The sequence below is a fragment of the Plasmodium fragile genome (genome assembly GCF_000956335.1).
Source record: "Plasmodium fragile strain nilgiri unplaced genomic scaffold supercont1.113, whole genome shotgun sequence".
NCBI classification, from domain to species: domain Eukaryota; phylum Apicomplexa; class Aconoidasida; order Haemosporida; family Plasmodiidae; genus Plasmodium; species Plasmodium fragile.
In genome coordinates this window covers 1-18,059 of record NW_012192693.1, presented here as the reverse complement: position 1 = coordinate 18,059, position 18,059 = coordinate 1, and the positions used below count along the sequence as shown (strand labels likewise).

Here is an 18,059-nt window from a genome sequence, read left to right as displayed (position 1 = left end):
GAATCGCAAAACGGCGAAGTACCTGCCGTCGACAAAGACTTCGAAGTGGAACCACTCATGGGAACAGAAGATATGCTAAGAGTGCGGCATGTTCCACGCACGCAACTGCATCCGCAACCTTACATGCAAACACCGTTAACCGCTAAAATATGGATGCTCCTTCTCGCGTCCGTAATCGAAGAATGCGAGGTCGACTGTCGTTTGCAGCAGACGGAGTCATATGTGGATGCTCTATTGCAAACGTGTTAAAATTAGGATGACGGGGCATATGCATGGGAATAATGCACTCACGCATGCTAATCGTACACCACTTGTACTGCATTATGTGATATACTTAATATATTTCGCGTTTACATTATTCTATACCTTCTTTTTTTTTTTCTGCTCTGTTCTGCTCTGTTCTGCTCTCTTCTGCTTACTTCTGTTTACTTTTGCTTTGTTTTGTTCTTTTTCTGTGTAGTCCACTTCTTTTAACATGACCATGGGGACAGGGTGGCACCGGTTAAATGCATATAAAATGTAGACTCCACTGAATAATATGAACGGGTAGAATTCTGCTTTATGTGAAGTTAATTATTAAAAGCTGAGCACGTGCATTCTACGCGCATAGTGCAGAACAAATATAGCATGCGCATAAGCATTCGAGTATAAGGAGATTGTCTGTCCGAGCAAACTCGGTCGCCCCACGCGGCCGCGTGCACGACGCAGGACCATTGTCTCCGAGCCAACGCGGCCGATTGTAACAACGATTCGACGAAGTCGCAGTGTGTAAGAAGGAGAAGGATTGTCTCTCCGAGCAACGCATCGGTCCGAGTGTAACCACGAGTCGACGACGTGGCCAAGTGTAAGACCGATTCGACGAAGTAGCCGAGTAAAGCGGTTCGAGGGAAGGATCCAGAGAGGGAGCATAGAGCGGAGGGAGGTGCGGAGCAGGAACACACATATTATGTGGGGCAGCAATAACAGCATCAACGACGGCAACAACGACGGAAGAAACATTCATGTTGTTATACTGAAGTTTTTAGGTGTATTCACAGAGACAACGTGTGTGAAGGCGTTTAGTGGAGACGGGGGCGAGGGGTGTATGCATGAAGGTGTACTGTTGTCCTATTTTTTTCTTTTTTTTTTTTTTGTTTTTTTTTGTTCTTCTTTTTCCTTTTTTTTTTTCTTTTCTTCTTTCTTTTCCTTTTTCTATATTCATTTTTCTTTTATTACCTATATAGAAGTCATGCATGATTTATTAGTAGTGGAACAATGCGATTGCGCGGCAGGGACACATGCAGGTTTTTATTATGTATAGATTTCTACTGTTACGTGCTAACCGCGGCCATTACTAATACGTAGTAAAGGGGGAATATAGGAGGCGAGTGTAAATGGGCCACATAATGCTAAATATATTTCATACACAAAATTAGGGTAGTAGTTAAGATTGTAGCATTGTTACTTACCGCAGGCGAAACAATATGTCGCCTAAGGGGTTAGGGGATTTACTGGCGGAGTATGTCAGGAGCCGCGGAGAGCACATGGACGACGAACAATATCAGGTAAGGCACCATGATTACCGGGAGGCCAGGGAGCATAAATGCGGTTATGTGTACACGTAGCACGCTGACAGCGATGTGCATGCACCGGCGTCATGAATCGGTGTGATGATTCCACTAGGGCGCACGCATGCACGGAATGAATAATGTAGTAGTTATTCACTAACGGACCGCGGGGAACAATTCATGTAGACGGGTAATACATGTATATGCATCTTCTGTTAATTGTAGCAATTTTTAGAGAAAGACATTGTGTCGCTGCTGGAAGAATTTATGACGGCCATGATGGACATGGATTTAGATTCGTATGCGCAGATCTGCGACAATACGCATTGGCAACATCCAGAGGATGCTGCGCAGGAAAACCCCAAACCACGAGAGATGAACAACATAGGGGAAAGAGTTAAGTGCAGACTTATGACAGGAGCACTGTATTTTTTGAACGGGTGGGGAATAACATTACATGGCAGTGAAGGCATATTTTCGAGTGACGCAGCACTCAAGAAGTACATCAAGTGTGCAATAGTCAATATGTTAACACATATATTAGATGAATACACATGTGGCACGAAGTGGGGTACATATTATGCGTGGTATACAATGGAGAATTATATGCAGCACGTACGCGGCAATGCGGTGGCACAAGGAACTTGTCGGAAAGGAATGTTTGAGGATATTCAGAGGGGACCATGGTCAATGAGTCAAGTGATTCATGAATGGTTCCAGAAAGAGAAGAAGGCATTACAGAAAATAGGTGGACCAAGCATAAAGCAGAAATGTGAAAGGGATATAAAACGAAATAATCTCCAAGATAAAACGGGTAGCACGCAGGTTTATGACAGTACCACCCAGGTTGTGCAGACACACATAGAGCAGAGATTAAAAGCAGGATTGAAAAATATAATAGGAAAGGTTAAAAAAGAGGTCAAGAAAAAAATAAAAGAATTAAGGGGAGAAAGTGCACACAGCGCCGCCCCGGAGGACGACAACGATGATGAAAACGACGATGACGAAGATGATGATGAGCAGGAGGACGTGAATGGTAAGAAGTGTAAAGCAACAGAGTGCTACTAATACGGGCAATAAGAACACGCACAGTACACACACGGCCAAATACGTATACGGCAGGCACGGAGACGACCGCCACCGATATGACTGCGCACGGATGGATGCCACCACAACAACGCACACGCAACGGCCACAACATGCACGCACACGCGGGGGGGAACAGCACGACGCATCCCCTTCGTTGATCTTGAGAGGCGGCGACGAGATGACGGCAACATAAATGTACTGCTATCATGTATCCACCTCACCGTACGCTTGCTCCCGCCTGACCCAGTTCACCGAGTACGCAGTCCACCGAGTCGACCCTGCCGCTACCTGACGGAACCGTCGCGCCCCCTTCTTTCTGTACCACTGGTGTCCTTTTTTTGTTTATCATCTTTCTCATCCATCTGTCGTACATCCCTCATTACAGGCGCAGGAGGACGAATTGATGTTGTTGTTACTGGGTTTTAGTGTAGAAATGGGGTATTTGTTGTTAAGGGGGGTACTTGTTTTGCAAGTGGTGTTTGTTGTTAAGGAGAGTATTGTGGTTAAGGATTTTAGTGGGGGAGAATTATTCTGAGTATGTGATGACAGCAATTCCTAATAAAGGCATATAGGTCCGAAGGATAATGTTCAATTAATGTGGACTTTGAATATATATCGAGCAGAGTGTCATCCTATATAACAAGAAACAAGGGGGGAAGCCATGTGGAACTATTTAATATTACTATGGAACAATTATATTCAGCAGGGAAGAGAAAAAATAGGAGTGAGAGAAGATGCAAAATTTAAGGTACGTTCATATATGTAAAAGACTGGGGCATGGCGCAGCTGCATTATAATGTTCAAATGTTTTGGAATAGCATTGAGGCATGCCCTATGAAGCATATATATGTTCATATTGTGAAGCGCTATGCGTTCTCCACAAGGGGGACATGCATATGTATAGGAGCAACATGTACTCATATCCAAATTTATATAGTAAGGCCAAGTGGAACATGACATATACTTCATTCGGTAACATATGATGAATGCTGTAACTGCAGGCACTTTTCTGGCAAAATGTGCAGACAGTATGGACACAATTTAAGGAATTCATGGAGAGTAACGCGGACCATGCATCCATACAGACCATGTGTGAGGCCGGACGGGATGAGCACGAAGGGGGCGCGTGGACTGCTGAGGACATGGGTCTATGCGAGTTAGCGTATATAGCGTTACGTTTTAAACATGGAATGAATGCAATGGGGGCCACTATGAAACGGCAATACAAGGACGACGACGAAAAGCAGATAGACCTCTATATGAGATGTATTTTGGTAAATATATTTATGAAGAAAATAATGGGCATGAAGTGTTTAAAGCGACCTGGTGGACACTTTGCATTTGGTTTGGCGAAAGGCCTAATACACGACGTCCACCGGCAAGCGCTGGGTAATGTTGCATGCGAGTGGAAGGATGCAGACAAAGGGGGAGACGCACAGGGCAAAAGTGCACAGGATAGGGATTTGTGGGATATAATGCAAAGATGGAATGAAAATAATAGACTGAAAATAGGGGATGGGGATTGGGGAGTGTTGGGGGCAGGATGTCATGTGGAGAAGAAAGGAAGGGCGAAAGTTGGGGATGCAGACGACAGCAAGGACTTGAAGGAGAAAGTGAAGGAAGAGATAAGCAACGTGCAGGAGGATATAAAAGTGAAAGTGTCGAAAATATTAAAGGGAATAGGAGTTTGTAGTGATGGGGATGACAATTGTGTAAAGAAATTATTAGAGCAGGAGAGAGATAGGGAGAAGAACGACCAGGACTCCCGTTCAAAGGCTCTAGGCGATAACGGACCGTCACAGGGGGACGTGAAAACATCATCAACAGCAAGGCCACCACGGCCATCCAGACCGACCGCAGAACCGTCATCGCCAGGAGTAGGAACCGCAGGGTTACCAGCGGTAGGAACATCCGACACAAAGGCCACCCACAAACCCGCCCTGGCCAAACCAGCACCCGCTAAACCCGCCCCGGCTAAACCAGCACCTCCTGCCAAACCAGTAGCGCCGAAACCGGCAACAGCGGTGGTAACGACGACGACCTCATCTGGTGGTGGTGGTCGTAGTGGTGGTACCAGTGGTGCTGGTAGTACCGGAGGCGGGCAGGCGAAGAAGGCCGAGACACAGGAGAAGTGTCAAGGGCAGACAATATTGGACTGGAGGCCTACGCTAATCTACGTGGAGCATGGTTATAGTGTAAGCAACAGTACACAGAGAACGCACAAGCAAGACAGAAAAAGACAGAGGCATAAGCACGACGCATAATTTGTGCATAACATTACATGCATATGTGTAGGTATAAACCCTACCACGGGCCATGGTGCACGTGGAATGTGCACATGCATATTCTTTTATTTGCATGTGAAAAATGCAGGATGAGCAATGGACACCGGTGAAGGAAGTGTTGGAGGAGTTTATTCAATATTTGAACGAGAATAATGATAACTTTGAGCAATACGCTGCCAATTGTGATAATAAAGGTTGGAATGATTTCGGTGATGGTAACCTATATAAGGAACAAAGAGTAGCAGACATGATGCGCTGTAGAATCATGTCAGGAGCACTGTGGTTTGCCAACGGTTCGGGCACTAATCAGGCAGAGTGGGCGAAAAAGAGTGAAGTTGAAAAGAAAGAGATAGAAAGACTAAGATGTGAAGTGGCTCATGTATTTGGGCACTTACTGAAAACTATGTACTGCAAGAACCACGGAGGATACAAGAGAGGTGTAGAGTATGCTTGGCAGGCAATGAGGAGTATGAAGAGCGCAGAATCCGGTAAGCCTGGTACACTGGGGGGCCCTGTTATAGAAGGCAAGTGTACACCATGTGGGTATACGGGCTATCACAGGCATATAACAGCCATAAATTTGGCGATAGCACAGTGGTTAATGGATAAAGGGCAAATAATGCAAGAAATAACAGCAATGGAACAGGCAATGCCGTGTAATGCACCATGGACAGATTATATTAAGCAGGGGGAAAAACCAGGGCACCCTGTCAAAGACAGTGTGAGCAAAGACGGGAAGGAGAAGATAGACAAAGCACAAAAGGCGATGACAGGCTCAGTAATAAAGATAATTGAGAAAGTGCAGGAAGCACAGGACGAAATAAAGGAAGAAGCAAGGAAGCTCTCTGGGCAAGCGAACAAGAAAATTGAACCAGGTAACAACACGACTCGTACGCATACCAATCATACGGCCGCACACGGGATCACACGGCCCGGTCCGTACGGTACCTATATAGATGCCACCACCACCACAACACAACGGGCACAACACCACGCGCCCGCGGGAAGAACAACACAGCACAGCAAACGCCGTCGCAGACGTTGAGCGGTAGCGGCGACGACATGACGGCAACAACAAATAAAACTGTACTGCTATCACCTCCGTCCACCGAGTACGCAGTCCACCTCACCGTACGCTTGCTGTCGAGTGACCCAGTCCACCGAGTCTTACCTGGACCCACTGCATCGACCCACTGCATCGACCCATGCAGCCGACCTACCCTGCCGCCACCTGACCGAACCGTCCCGGCCCTTTCTTTCTGTACCACTGGTGTCCCGTTTTTTTTTTATCATCTTTCTTCTATCTTATAGCAGAAGACAAGAGCAAAAAGAAAGAGGACCAAAGTGGCCACAAGGAAAAAGAGAAGGAAGCAGAGAAGACATCGGCAACAGTCAGTGGAGCAGGAAGAGCTGATCCATCGGGAGCAGCGGACCTGGTAGGGAAACCAGGATCGCCAGTATTACCAGCAAGACCACCACCACCTCCACCGGATCCAGCAGGAAAACAAGGGGAGAAGGATGGACCAGACGCGCAGACGCCAGGAGGGCCTGTTACCGATGACCACAAGGATAAAACTACAGGTAAGGAAACTACGTGCCCCAAGAATGTTAATGAGGAAACCTTAGGGACCGGAACAGTTAGCATTGCATTTCAACCTGGACCTGAATGTAAAGGTAAAGGGAATACCACCCCTGAGTACTCCACTTTACAGAGTAGCAAGAAGAGTGTCCTCAGCTGACAGTGTTCATCACAGTACACGGATCCATGCCTCAAAGAAGGGCACAGGAGTAAAAAAAGAAAAAAACACGAAAGAAACAACTTTTCCGGAGAGAGAGGGAGAGACACCACGGAGAGAGAGAAACCAAACGTCGAATGAGAATGATGGCGCGACCGGGGACAGTGCGCCGCCGCGGGAGCATGCCGCCACGGGAGGCAGACACACACGTACAGACGTCGACGTCGACGTCGACAGACAGACACACACACTGTGTGTGTTGTGTGTTGTGTGGGAGAGAGAGCGAGTCTTTTCCCGGAGTGGCAACTTGCCCCGTGCAATGCCCTGACCCCCGTCCGTCTCCTACCACCGTCTCCCCAACGCTTGCCGACGTCCCCGTGGCACCAATGGTGCCGACCGTGAAACGGTGGCGACGAACCAACCATGCGACGAACCACCTGAAAAACTTAACTTCCATCACTTTCTTCTGTTCACTTTGTTCGAATATGCAGGTGAGAAAGCTGAATCCAAGGCTGATGACAGTGAACAAAATAGTAAGGGTGCCGTCGCCACAGGTAGTGGTACAGAGGATCAGACTACAGTGACTAATAAAGCTGATCCCCCTGCTTCAACTGGTCCCACAGATCCAGTTAGTCCAGCTGTGGCAGCAGGCGCAGGCGGTGCACAGGGTGCATCCGGTGCAGCCGGCAACGACGGTAAAACCGTCGACAATGGCGGCAACGATGTCCCCCCTCCTCTCAATCCACCCAAACCAAAACCGAACCCAGATCAATCGGGTAGTAGTGGCAGTTTCAGTGAATCCGGTAGTTCCGCAGCAGGCGGTGGAGCAGCTGGCAGTGGAGGAGGTCCATCCTCTGGTAATGGTTCCACTGGTACCCAAACCCCAGGTTCTTCAGGACCCGGATCTAGTACAGTTCAGCCTAAACAGAACGTAGCAGCAGGGGGTGGCGCCGGCGCAGTGGAAGTAACCCCGGCAATTACTGGTGGCGGACTAACATGGGAAGATGTCAAGCCCTATACCCCCGCGATCATTCCCGCGCTGGTTGGTATGGGCATCATGGCGTTCTTCCTATGGAAGGTAAGTATATATGGCAATCACGCAATCCCGCATGTGCAGGATGTTTATACCTCAGAAACTCCCTACGCGCACCAATATATGATCTTTCTAACACAAATGTACTCCTACACCTGTATTCATTCCTTTTATCCTACCGTCCTCACCCTCCTCTTTACCCCCTTTTTCTGCTTAGTATTTTGCGTACCTCGCCAAACGACGACGAACATATCGAACAGTGCGTGACGTGCCGTCACCGCCACTCGACGAAGAAATATTGCAGCATCTGCAACGAGGCGAACTACCGCCACCCGATTACGGGTACACGGTGGTTAGGGATAGGCCACCCGCGTCTGCTGCCGCAAGCCGCGGACAACGCCCACCACGCGTGCATAAGCGCACGATCATCGAGCTACATCTAGAAGTGCTCCACGAATGTGAAGCGCACGCGTGGGAAAACGTCAAAGACGACTATTTGCAGATTGTCGTGCAGGAGTTTGCGCAGGATTTGATGGGGGACGCGGCAACGAATAACAATATCTTGGGTGTTTCTACCACAACGCAGCGTTTATCAGGGACCCATGCATCCTCCACCGTGGATCCACCCACTGAGTCCGACGGAACGGACGCATCTTCACGTAACGCAGAGCACCCCGCTCCATGGAGTTGTGTGGACACTACACAGTTAGCAACGGACCGTTCTCTACCTAACGAAGAGGACCCCGATCCTTGGAGTTGTATGGAAACCATACATACCGCAACAGAACAGCGTCCCGCTACTGGTCCCGAGCGCGTGACGTCGTACTGCATCAACTGGATTAACTGGATTGACCGCAACAAACATATTTTAAGGGCGTGCACGACGCAGCCGTGGTTTTTGCAATTAACAGCGGATTGGAAACAATACGTGCGTGCGCACATGGCGCAAACCCACGTATACGGGCACCGTGAATTCGTTGAAGCAGCCACCCCGCCGATGAAGAAACTGTGGTTGTGGAAACAATGGGTTGCACAGCAACATCGGCACATGCGTATGTATGGCCAGGAGGAGTGGTTTCAACGTTTGTTGAATAATGTAGAGGAGGAGACAGTATCGCAAACAGGCGAAGTACCTATAGCGGAAAAAGGCATAGAAGTGGACAAAGTAATGGCCGCAGAAGATGTTCTAAGAGTGCGCGCTGCACCACGCAAGCAACTGCATCCGCAACCTTACATGAAAAAACAATTAAGCACTAAAATATGGACACTGATCCTGGCCTTAGTCATAGAACAGTGCGAGGTCGAACGCAGTTTGCAGGATAGGGAGTTACATGTGGATGCCCTATTGCAGAAGCTCTGACATTCGGATGACGGGGCATATGCATGGGCAAGAACGCATGCTAATCGTACACCACTTTTACTTCATTATGTGATATACATAGTAAATTTCGGGTTTACATTATTCCATACGTTCTTTTTTTTTTTGCTGCTCTGTTCTGCTTGTGCTTACTTTTGCTTTTGTTTGTTTCTTTTTCTGTGTAGTCAACTTCTTTTAATATGACCATAGGAACAGGGTCCGTACCGGTTAAATGCATATAAAATGTACATTTAAATGAATAATATGAACGGGTCGTATTCTCCTTTATGTGAAGTTAATTATTAAACGCTGAGCACGTGCATTCGCAGGGTATAGTGCAGAACAAATATAGCATGCGCATAAGCATTCGAGTATAAGGAGAGATTGTCTCTCCGCGCAAACGTGGCCGGGTAAAGGAGATTGTCCGAGGAAGTAGCCCAGTGTAAGAAGGAGGAGACATTGTTTCTCCGAGCAGACGCGGCCCAGTGCAAGACCGATTCGACGAAGTAGCCGAGTGTAAGAACGGAGGGAGACATTGTCTCTCCGAGTAAACGGGGCCAGCTTCGCACGAAGTATCCAAGTGTAAGCAGGATTCGACGAAGTAGCCGAGTGTAAGAACGGAGGGACACATTGTCTCTCTGAGTAACCGCGTCGACCAACGCGCCCCACTCAGCACGGCTATTGCGAGCGCACGTGGCCGCGTAAACCGCATTGTAGCCGAGTGTCAGCACGATTCGCCGAAGTAGCCGCGAGTAAGAAGGTACATATTGTCTCTCCGAGCAAAAGCGTCGACGAAGTACCCAATTAAGGGGTTCGAGGGCAGGAGTTCCGAGAGGGGGAGCAGTGCGAGCGAGGGGCGGAGCGCAGGAAACACATGTTATGTGGGGCAGCAACAACGACGGCAACAACGGTAGCAACGACGGCAGCAACGACGGCAGAAGAAATTGATGCTGTTACTGCGGTTTTAGTGTAGACAGGGGGTATTTGTTGCTAAGGGGGGTATTTGTTGTTAAGGCGGGTATTTGTTGTTAAGCGGGATATTGTGGTTCAGGAATGTAGCAAGGAGGGAACACTCTAATTATATTGGAATCAGGGTAGCTAACCAAGGAATTATAGTCCCTGTGGTACTATTCAGTTGACGTGGAATTTACCAGAGCATCCTCAGAAGTCATATATTACATAACGAACGCAGGAAGGTCATGGCACACTATGCACAAATATTATGGGACGAATACATTAAAAACAGGAATATAGGGGTGCAGCACAAGCATGATAAGGATTTTAACGTAAGTACAGATATGTGGACACTTGGGCGACACGCGTGAATATTAATATGTGGCTATATTAAGAAAGCATGGAGGACTGCATATAAAAGGTGTATGTGTTCTTATTGTCCGTGCGTACAATTTGTATGGGGGGCACGGGAATATATGTCTAGGACGCGCAAGGCCTAGTTATATGTAACAGTATATATAGGGAAGGAACATAAGCAAGGTAGCATACTTTATATATGGATATATGGTGAATATTTTACCTGTAGACACACTTTTGGAACCATGTCACAGAAGTGTGGGGGAAATTCAAAGAGCATATGCAAGATAGAGAACACGATACATTCATACAGCCCCTGTGTGACATGCATCAAGATGGGGACCAGGCGGGGGAAATATTCAATGAGAGCGACAAAGCTGTGTGCTGGCTAGTATTAGAGGCATTAAGTTTTAAACACGGGATCCAGTGGATGCGCGGAGGTACACACTTGAAGACTGTGCAACCTAGAAAACAGGGAGATCAGACCGTGATGCCATATATGAAATGTATTCTGACAAATATATTTATGAAAAGAATAATAGGAGAAACATGTTTGAGAACGGGTGGTGGCACGCAAGCATTTCTCGCAGCGCAGGATTTGGTAAGGAAAGGACAAGAACGGGAGCCTAATATGGCATGTGAGGAGGCGGACAGGAAGGATGGTACCAAGAAAAAAGGAGAAAACACCGAAGATTGGAATTTATTGACCATAATGGACAGATGGCTTGACAGGAATAAGGGATACTTGAGGGATGGCGAGGTAGGAGTATTGGGGCCGGATTGTACGGTAGAAAGAAACAAGAGTGCACTAGAAATAAAGGAAGAAGCGACTAAAAAAATTGAGGAACTGGGTAAAGAAATAGAAGAGGACATACAGAGTATATTGAAGGAAATAAATGATGCGGGGGACAGTAGGAGTATGGACGATATATTGAAGAGGGTGCAGCAAGGCACGCACTCGTCTTCGACGGCTCCAAAAGTTAAAAACGACGTAGTACGTCCACCACCGCCTCGAGAAACCAGCGCACCATCAACACAGGCACCATATGCACCAAAGGTAAATGGATCAGGGAAATCAGGTGGATCAACAGGGACAGATGGCAAAACAGGTGCGGACAACCAGTCTCGGAAGGATAAAGCAGGTAAGGATGCATGCACAGATGACAATTCACACAAGGCAGCAGTCACTATACCAACCCGCGAGGGTTCGCGTGTTAGTGTTACACCAGTTGAATACACTTATGAAGGGAAAACTAACTGCGAACTTATTAGAGAATTAGAGCGTACACAAAAGAACTCGGGACCAACTCCTGGCACTGTAGGAACACCAGGGGGCACCAGTAGGGACATTTCGGCAGAGGATACTGGTAATATCTGAGTAGTGTGCATACCTATCAGTCGACACTGTAAATTTAGGTGTACACACATACTTAGATGAGAGTACCCGGACGAAAAACAGAAAAGCACAAAAAACAAGAAACAACAATTTCCGGAGACACAGCGGGAGAGACAACACGGAGTGCTAGAAACCACACGTAGAATGAGAATGAGACGGGGACAGTGAGCGGCCGAGCGATGGGTCCGCCGCGGCATGTAGAGAGACGTAGAGACGTAGACAGGTAGACGTCGAGAGACACACATACTGTGTGTGTTGTGTGTTGTGTGGGCGAGAGAGAGTCTTTTCCCGGGGTGGCACCTTGCCACCGTGCGCCCCTACCGCGACGCTTGCCCTGTTTCGTCACGCGACCGGCGGTCACCGTGTAGCCAATCGTCCGTGGTCCACCACCTCACTAAAGTTCAGTTTAGCACATTCTACTTTTCCCCCCGAATACTCAGACCCGAGTAGAGATGATAAGACTCCTGGAGAAGCTCAGCCTCAACTTGACTCCAAGGAAGAGAAAGCACAGATTACGAATGCCATTACTACCAATGAAGCAGATTCTGAAGACGGTGAACCGCGTAAATCTGAAGTTTCTCCCCAACCTAGTAATGCACATCAGGACAAACCAACAGGGGATACCACAAGGGATACTGCAGACACACAATCTGCAAAGGATTCCTCCAGCTCTTGGATCTTTGACTTTGATCCTGACCCCTTGAAATCCATCAGTAATCGGTCTCCTGATTATAACGCCATTGGTGGTGGTACATACCAGCCGCATTATACCCCTTTATGGGGAATAGATATGGAACCCTCACCAAGACCATCCTCCTGTGCCAAACGGGGTGATGGGGAAAGTGGTACACAGAATGGATGGAATGGATATGGCGGTGGCGTAAATTGTGCTGCCGCTCCTTATGATAAGAGGTGTGATCTTAAACTAACAATACCATTTGATGCAAAAGGCAGGGACATAGGAGGACACTACGGAACAGGTCCCACACCCGATCCACATGATACAAGCTCCAGTACACGTAAGGAGGACGTGCCCCTCGATGTCCATGACCTAACGAACGCCGTCCTTACCGCCACTGCTCCCATACTGTTCTTCCTGTCCGCCGTCACCGTCGCCCTCCTTGGGTATTCCCTCTGGAAGGTAAGTATATACGCGACGCCGTATATGCGTATCCGTCATATGCACCATAGACACATGTGTTCCCAACGGGATGTTTTGTGTCATCATTCTAACACAAATGCACTCTTCTACATCGTCCTTCTTCTTTTTTTTGTGCAGTACTTTGCGTACCTCGCCAAACGACGACGAACATATCGAACCGTTCGTGACGTGCCGTCACCGCCACTCGACGAAGAAATATTGCAACATCTACAACGCGGCGAGCCGCCACGCGATTACGGGTACACCTTGATTAGGGATAGGCGCGCTGCGTCCACATGCGCCCGACGACGACGTCATCCACGCGCGCATAAGCGCACGATCATCGAACTACATCTAGAAGTGCTGCACGAATGTGAAGCAACCGAGTGGGAAAACGTCAAAGAGGACTATTGGAAGATTGTAGTGGAGCAGTTTGCACAGGAGTTGATGCGGGATTTGATGCGGGACGACCACAGGAATAACAATATCTTGGGTGTCTCTACCTCAGACCACGGTTCTTCACCCAGCATTGTTTCCTCCACCTTGCATCCATCCACTGACTCCGCACAAACGGACCCTTGTCCACCACATGACCCCGATCCATGGAGTTGTATGAAAAACATACAGTTAGCAATGGACCCTTCTGCACCTAACGCAGAGCACCCCGATCCATGGAGTTGTATGGAAACCATACACATACCCACGGCACCTGGTCCACCTAATGCCTGCGATTCATGCAGTTGTATGGAAACCATACAGTTAGCAACGCACCCTTGTCGACCTAACGAACATGATCCATGGAGTTGTATGGAAAACATACAGTTAGCAACGGACCCTTGTGCACCTGACGAAGATGATCCCTGGAGTTGTATGGAAAACATACAGTTAGAAAGGGACCGTTGTCCACCGAATGAAGAGGACCCCGATGCATGGAGTTGTATGGACACCATACATTTAGATACAGAACCCGACCCGCACTCCTCCCCGCGGCATGAATGCCCGATCCCCGACGACATTAATTGGATTAACTGGATTGACCGCAACAAACATATTGTGCGGGCGTGCACGACGCAGCCGTGGTTTTTGCAATTAAAAGCGGAATGGAAACAACATCTGCATCAACATTGGACAGATGAGGTATCCGGGCACAGGGAATTAGGTGACCCCGGTAATATCCCATCCACAGAAATGAAGAAACTGCGGTTGTGGAATGAATGGGTCGCAACCCAACATCGGCAACTGCGTATGCATAAGGCGGAGTGGTTTCAACATTTGTTGAATACTGTACAGGAGGAGACAGTGTCGGAAAAAGGCGCGGTACCTGCAGTGGAAAACGACTTAGAAGTCGACACAGTAATGGGAACAGAACATATACCGATAGTGAGAGATGTACCGCGGTCGCAACCAATGCATCAGCACCTGTACATGAACAAGCCGTTAACCGCTAAAATATGCATACTGCTCCTGGCATTAGTCATAGAACAGTGCGAGGTCGAACGCAGTTTGCAGGAGCAGCAGTTGTATGTAGATGACCTATTGCAAAAGTGTTCACATTAGCATGACGACGCACATGCATGGGCCATAACGCATGCTAATCGTACACCACTTTTACTTCATTATGTGATATACATAATATATTTCGTGTTTACATTATTCTATACCGTCTTTTTGTTTTTTGCTGCTCTGTTCTGCTTACTTCTGTTTCTTTGTGCTTACTTTTGCTTTGTTTTGTTCTTGTTAAGTAGACAACTTCTTTTAATATGACCATAGGAACAGGGTGGTACAGGTCAAATGCATATAACATGTAGATTTAAATGAATAATATGAAGGGGTAGAATTCTCCTTTATGTGAAGTTAATTATTAACAGATGAGCACGTGCATTCTACCGGTATAGTCTATAACTCATATAGAATGCGAATACGCATTCGAGTCTAAGGAGAGATTGTCTCTCCGCGCACACGCGGCCGCGTAAACCGCATTGTAGCCGAGTGTAACCACGATTCGATGCAGTAGCCGAGTGTAAGAAGGGAGAGATTGTCTCTCCGCGCACACGCGTCGACCAACGCGGCCGGATAAACGGGATTGTCCGAGTAACGCGGCCGCGTGCAACACCGATTGGACGAAGTCGCCGGGTGTAACCACGATTCGACGTAGTAGCCGAGTGTAAGAAGGAGGAGAGATTGTCTGTCCGCGCAAACGCGTCCACCACAGCGGCCGAGTAAGCACGGCTATTGTGTGCGAGCAAACGCGGCCGAGTGTAACCACGATTCGACGAAGTAGCCGAGTGTACGAAGAAGGAGAGATTGTCTCTCCGAGCAAACGCGTCGACCAACGCGGCCGGGTACACGGGATTGTCCGCGTAACGGGTGTCGACGACGTAGCCGCGTGACAGAGAAGCGTTGACGGAGACGAGGTCACGGGAGAGGCGTACACGGCGACACGGCGTTGACGGGAGAGGCGTTGACGGAGACGGCGTTTGACGGAGACGGGGTGACGGAGAAGCGTTGACGGAAGAGGCGTTGACGGAGGAAGCGTTGACGGAGAAGCGTGGACGGAGACGGTGGTGTGTGTATATTTTGTTTTTTTTTGTTGTTGTGGTTACTGAGCGGTGTGTAATAGTAGTAGTAGTAGTAGTCGTCGTACGGTTTTTTAAGAAGGGGAATAAGTGTTCAATATGGTCGGGCTTTCTCACACGCCCCCGGAATTACTGGCGTTTCTAGGGGCATGGGAGGCTTATCTAACGCACATGAAGATCAAGGATGCACGGACATATTGGGTACGTTCACACGTATAGAGAGTTACGGCAACGGGGAGAAGTAAAATTAAGCACACGTATGCATACAGCACCAATAGTCACTTGTGCATGTAAATAACCTACCTATGTGATTTTCATGAAGGAAGGTTGATAATATGATGGAGAATGCTGCGCACACGGTGTGCAGCTATACGGGGGCTTGTATGAATCAGTGCACTCTAATTAGGGAAGGGGCATACATAGCGCAAATACGTGTGTATATGTACTGTTCAATCTGCAGACAGAGCTATTCCGGGAGGTTGATAACATCTTCACGGAGTTCACGACCGCAGTTGGCCAAAGTATCGGTGCGATCGCTGGATTCTGTGGGGACATATATAATGGACCGTATGATAGTTTATGCAATAACAGATGTGCGGACATTACGAAAATCCTGCTGTACATGAAAGGGTATGATTATAAACAGGGAAAATGGAAAAAGAGGGAATTCTCCGAAATGACGGAGGAGAAATTTAGGGAATATTTAGAGTGCATAGTAGCGAGTGAGGCTATGTTACGACTGTATGGACGGAATAAAGACCACAGCGACATTATAACGCAAGTTTCCGAAAAGTTAGCAGGACAGGAAAAAGTTATGAACCAGTTTTTCGAACGTGGAATATGTGAGAACAGAGATTGGGGGAAGGTAATATTCCAATCCAAGAGTATGGGCACGGCCTTACAGAATCGATTAGAGCACTTAAGTAACAATTGGGCATCAACAAATGTAGGGCGGGGGTATACAGCGTCAGGGAAATGTGGATGGCAGGATACAGACGCGACAGATGCGGACCAGGAGCCTAAGAATGAACAGAAATGTAATGAAACGGAACACGTGTTACCACAGGAGGATGAGCTCATGAAGCAAATAAAGCAATGGGTGGACACAGCTGACACCTTTGAGCACGTGAAGAAGGTGTTAGACGACATACGGATAACAGGGGGATCCACGGCGCGCTGTGACATAGAGAACAAGATAAAGGCACAGGTCAAGGCAGTCAAGGACAAAGTGCATCCACGTAACACTGCCGCCGCTAAACCTGCCCCGGCCAAACGAGTACCTGCCAAGCCGGTCAACACCGGAGCAGCACCACCCAAACCAGTAGCGGCGAAACCGGCATCACCACCGTCATCGGGAAGTGGCATGACGACGACATCATCTGGTGGTGGCACTGGTAAGCCTGGTGCTCCCGGAGAGAACGGGACGAAGGCCGCAACCGGACAAAATTGTGATTGGAGTAGTATATTGGACGAGAAGAGGAAGCAAGTGTACGTGCTGGGTAAATATGGCGTAAGTTAAAGTAAACCGAGAAGGGACCGGAAAAACACACAGAGAACATAAGGTGCATAAACAGAATGTACTTATAGCATATATATCAATTTGGGAGTATACATGTATGCGGACGCATAGAACATACGTGAAATATGAACACGCGCATTCATGTGTTCTCTATGTACATAATGCAGAAGGAAGAACTGGAAAGAATGAAGGACGTGTTGCATGATTTTATGGATTACATGGAAGATCCATACGGCACGGTGGATGCCTTAGGGGCGAATTGTTATAATACAGGTTGGAACGATATAGACCAGGACGACATCTATTACAAGGAGCAAACAGTAGCGGACGTAGTACGGTGCAGACTCCTGACACGAGCATTGTGGTTTGCGAACGGTGACAACACACAACACAAGAACGCGAACGGGGGAAGTGCGCATATGAGTGCAGACGAGGAGAGACTGAGATGCGACGTAGTTAACGCTTTTGGGTATATACTGCACCACAAGTATTGTGCACATAAGACAGCCTGGACAAGAGGCATAAAGTATGCCTGGAAAACAGTGAAATCCATGGGAGACCCTGGAGGAATTAAGGGAGCAGACAGAGGTCCTGTAATTGACGCAAGGTGCACAGAATGTGGCTATGACATTAAGAACCCGGTAGTGAGAGTAGTAAACGGACACATGGCACAGTTGTTAATACATGAGGGGAACCTAATGCACAAAATAGGACAATTGGAGCGTACCGCGCACTGCGCTATGCAGTGGAAGGACTATAAGTCGGGTCCGGGGAGGACTGATGGCAACGGAAACGTGGACTGGAAAAATATCCCTGAAGTAACAAAAACGGAAAAGGAGATAGTACAAAAAACGCAGGCGGCAATTCAGGAAGTGACAGCAAAAATAGACGAAGAAATTGAAAAAAAGAAAAGTGAACAAGATAAAGGTAAAGATACGAATACGACTCGTAAGAATACGCATATACGGCCGATACCGCTGATACGGATACGACCGCATAGGGCCCAATACGAATGGCACGACTGACTACGGCCACATACGTACCGTACGAAAAGCACGGATGCGAGGCA

The 18,059-nt window shown here is 47.9% G+C and overlaps 5 protein-coding genes across 5 annotated transcripts; all 5 read left to right on the top strand.

Moving 5' to 3' along the window:
• Positions 1–1,463: 1,463 nt before the first annotated feature.
• Positions 1,464–2,615, top strand: AK88_05295 (uncharacterized protein; the record flags this gene model as incomplete). The annotated part of the gene is made up of 2 exons (XM_012482897.1): positions 1,464–1,544; positions 1,773–2,615. The coding sequence occupies 2 exons, from the start codon at positions 1,464–1,466 to the stop codon at positions 2,613–2,615; spliced, it is 924 nt and encodes a 307-aa protein (XP_012338320.1).
• Positions 2,616–3,847: 1,232 nt separating this feature from the next.
• AK88_05294 (uncharacterized protein) lies at positions 3,848–4,900 on the top strand (the record flags this gene model as incomplete). Its single annotated transcript, XM_012482896.1, has 1 exon — positions 3,848–4,900. The coding sequence occupies one exon, from the start codon at positions 3,848–3,850 to the stop codon at positions 4,898–4,900; it is 1,053 nt and encodes a 350-aa protein (XP_012338319.1).
• Positions 4,901–5,003: 103 nt separating this feature from the next.
• On the top strand, positions 5,004–9,050 carry AK88_05293 (uncharacterized protein; the record flags this gene model as incomplete). The annotated part of the gene is made up of 4 exons (XM_012482895.1): positions 5,004–5,796; positions 6,233–6,595; positions 7,149–7,735; positions 7,908–9,050. 4 exons carry the CDS (start codon positions 5,004–5,006, stop codon positions 9,048–9,050), a joined length of 2,886 nt encoding a protein of 961 aa, XP_012338318.1.
• A 1,588-nt stretch (positions 9,051–10,638) lies between these two features.
• On the top strand, positions 10,639–14,452 carry AK88_05292 (uncharacterized protein; the record flags this gene model as incomplete). Its single annotated transcript, XM_012482894.1, has 3 exons — positions 10,639–11,725; positions 12,195–12,895; positions 13,034–14,452. The coding sequence occupies 3 exons, from the start codon at positions 10,639–10,641 to the stop codon at positions 14,450–14,452; spliced, it is 3,207 nt and encodes a 1,068-aa protein (XP_012338317.1).
• Positions 14,453–15,642: 1,190 nt separating this feature from the next.
• AK88_05291 (uncharacterized protein) lies at positions 15,643–18,015 on the top strand (the record flags this gene model as incomplete). Its single annotated transcript, XM_012482893.1, has 3 exons — positions 15,643–15,672; positions 15,932–16,981; positions 17,158–18,015. The coding sequence occupies 3 exons, from the start codon at positions 15,643–15,645 to the stop codon at positions 18,013–18,015; spliced, it is 1,938 nt and encodes a 645-aa protein (XP_012338316.1).
• Between the last annotated feature and the right edge of the window lie 44 nt (positions 18,016–18,059).